Source organism: Phalaenopsis equestris, unplaced genomic scaffold, assembly GCF_001263595.1.
Source record: "Phalaenopsis equestris unplaced genomic scaffold, ASM126359v1 Scaffold000930, whole genome shotgun sequence".
NCBI classification, from domain to species: Eukaryota; Viridiplantae; Streptophyta; class Magnoliopsida; order Asparagales; family Orchidaceae; genus Phalaenopsis; species Phalaenopsis equestris.
The window spans coordinates 26,590-29,322 of NW_018165369.1; the positions used below are offsets into that span (position 1 = coordinate 26,590).

Genomic DNA, 2,733 nt, shown 5'->3' on the forward strand with positions numbered 1-2,733 from the left:
CGCCATAACTATAACAATATACAAAGCCACTACACTTGAGCAGAATTATATACCACAATCCTGCAGCATGCAACGCCCTTGCAATATGGATACAACATCATTACACCACAAGCAACATATTATCCTCATGCCAGCAACTTTTGGTCACAACACCCCTACCGCATTACCATGTATTTTCCTTTTTTTCTTCTTTATTGGTTGTTGGAGAAGGGAATGGGAAATCATAGTGTTCCCCTCCCAAAGGGTATGAATACTAAAACATCAAAGATACGATATTTCAAACAAGGAGATAACCATCTCTTACACAAAAAATTTGGAAGGATAATCTTAACTCCTCATCAACAATAGGTCTGACCAAATATTAGTCAAGCGGATGTTGCCACCATGTGGAAAGAGGAACTTCTTCATTCAATACCCTGGGTGCTAAACCAAGCCCTCAAGAAGGAATTAGTGCAGCCCTCCCACTTGGGTGGATGGGGTCACACATAATGGTCCTTTCACCATCGTGATAATCACAATAATATGAAGATAATTTGAAGGAGATTATCCATACATCAAGAACCTCTTATGGTAGAAGTGCAACACCAATCCACATCTATATCACCGGATCTCTCCATGGTTAGCAAAATTCCTCCCTGATGAATGATGGTAAACTAGGCCCATTTAATTGGGAGAGACAATTGGAGGCCTTTCTCACCACAATTAATGATTGCACATAGTAGAGTAAAAATATAAAATTAAAAATAAATAGGGGATATTGAATATTTTATTTTGCTTCCCCCTATTTTCCACTTCTTCCTTTTACAATGCATTGCAAAAAGTCCCATCTTGTTCTTTGCTTGAACCTCCATGAAAAGGAGATATTTAGTTAAAAACAATAAGAGAGGGGAGACAGGCTTGTTAAATTGGTTGACCTCGTATAATTAGAAATGAAAAATGAAGACAATATAACCGTATGGGGTTATCCAAAGCAATTTTATTAAACCTAGAGTAGAAAATGACTGATCTCTCAATAACAGCATGATTGGCAAAACATTCTTAAATTTTAGAGCGTGTGAAATAATTATTCCTTCAACAACATCATCATTTTTTAAACTACCATGCAAATCAAAGAAAGATAAGGATATAAAAAAATAAATAAACGAAATAAGCATATATGATATAGTTGCAAACAAAACAATCATATAAATACAAGTTGGTTTTATTCGTTCAAATTGCACTTCAGAGGCACAACTATGAAAACAAAGTTAATAAAAGTACACTTTTCGACTAGATATGATGTTTGCAAGCAAAATTCAGAGTGCTTCCATTGCCATGTAGACCACATGTGCTCTACTCGAGAGACAAGCTCTCTAAGACACAAAGGCAATGTTTTGTACATCAATCTCCCCAAATCCAACACAGCCGGGAGTCTCATGCTCTACGTAAGTTCGATAATGATCTCAAGTTCTGCACAATATCTTAAATCTAAAATGGGAGCTGCATTGTTCAAAATAATGCAAAGAAGAGAGTGAGTCGATGCTATGGGGTTGTTTGGTAGCCGGTTTTAAGCAGGATTTAAGCTAAATCCTGTCAAAAGGCAAAAAATGCCTCCGTAAATCCTAAGGTCCCGAAAATCCCAAAATAACGCCGACTCGCGATAAATCTGAGATTTACTAAATCATGTGAATCGGCGGATTCAGTAAATCCGGACGAGCCAAAAGGAAGAATGGCGCGAACAGGCTTACCTTCCTCAAAGGTTCTGGTAGGTGCGGAGAGGAAGGATGAGAAAGATAGTTTCGGAGGTCTCTGTAAGCCGCGAACCCGTCGTTTCTTTCCCAGCTAGCTCTAATGGTGACTGTATGGCGAAGCTTTTGTTCACGAAGGCGATGTTTTTGGGCGACACCACCAGGGGCGTGATAAGCGAGGGTTTTGAGCAGAGATGTCAAGTTTGGGCGAAACCGGGGGAAAATATTTGTCTGAAAGAGCTCTGCTTAAATCAGAGGTGATTTTACCCCTATAATTTCTGTCTAACTTTCATGTAATCTTCGTGTAATTTATTTATTCCTATAAAATTACAGAAGCCTAAAACTCATTTGTAGGTTACAGGTAGATTACAGGAAGGTTGCATGGAGGTATAACCCCGATAGAACCCCCTATACCCCCTGGACGTACACAGCACTGTGTACGTCTTATGTACGCAAATATTTTCTGAAACCAGGAGAGGGGGATGTCGAAGGGGATTTCGGGGCAGGCGTAGAGTGGAATAGGTTTAGTTTTATTTAACTTAATTTTATTATTTTATATGATTCATATTTAATAAATAATTCACATGTTATCAAAATTAGGGGTGTAAAACTGAGTCTCCCTAATTTTGATAACATATGCTCAGCTCGTGTTCGGCTCATTTATATTTCGAGCTAAAAAACGTGTTTGTATTAGACTCGTTTGTTTAGCGAGTCGTCACAAACAAAGAGTCATTTTGACATATAGCCATAAGATTTTAAGGATTGTGGTAAGATTTAAAAATTATTATTTATATTAAAACATCATTTGAATCTAATTTAATAATTTTTAATTTTTTTCTTAATTATTATTTTTAATTGATTACAAGTCTTTGTAGCCTTATAATCAATTAATTTTTAAAAAATATTACTCATCAATATATATATATATAAAAGGCAAGCGGAACATAATATGTTCATGAACAACGAGCCGTTTTGATAGACCTAAATCAACCTGCAATATCACAAT

General features: G+C 36.6%; 1 protein-coding gene across 1 annotated transcript in view; it reads right to left on the minus strand.

Moving 5' to 3' along the window:
• Positions 1–2,733, minus strand: part of LOC110032353 — a 15,620-nt gene that overhangs the window by 9,591 nt on the left and 3,296 nt on the right. The window contains exon 2 of the mRNA XM_020735951.1: positions 1,728–1,969. Coding sequence (XP_020591610.1) covers positions 1,728–1,969 — 242 coding nt within the window. The remainder of the gene's footprint in view (positions 1–1,727; positions 1,970–2,733) is intronic.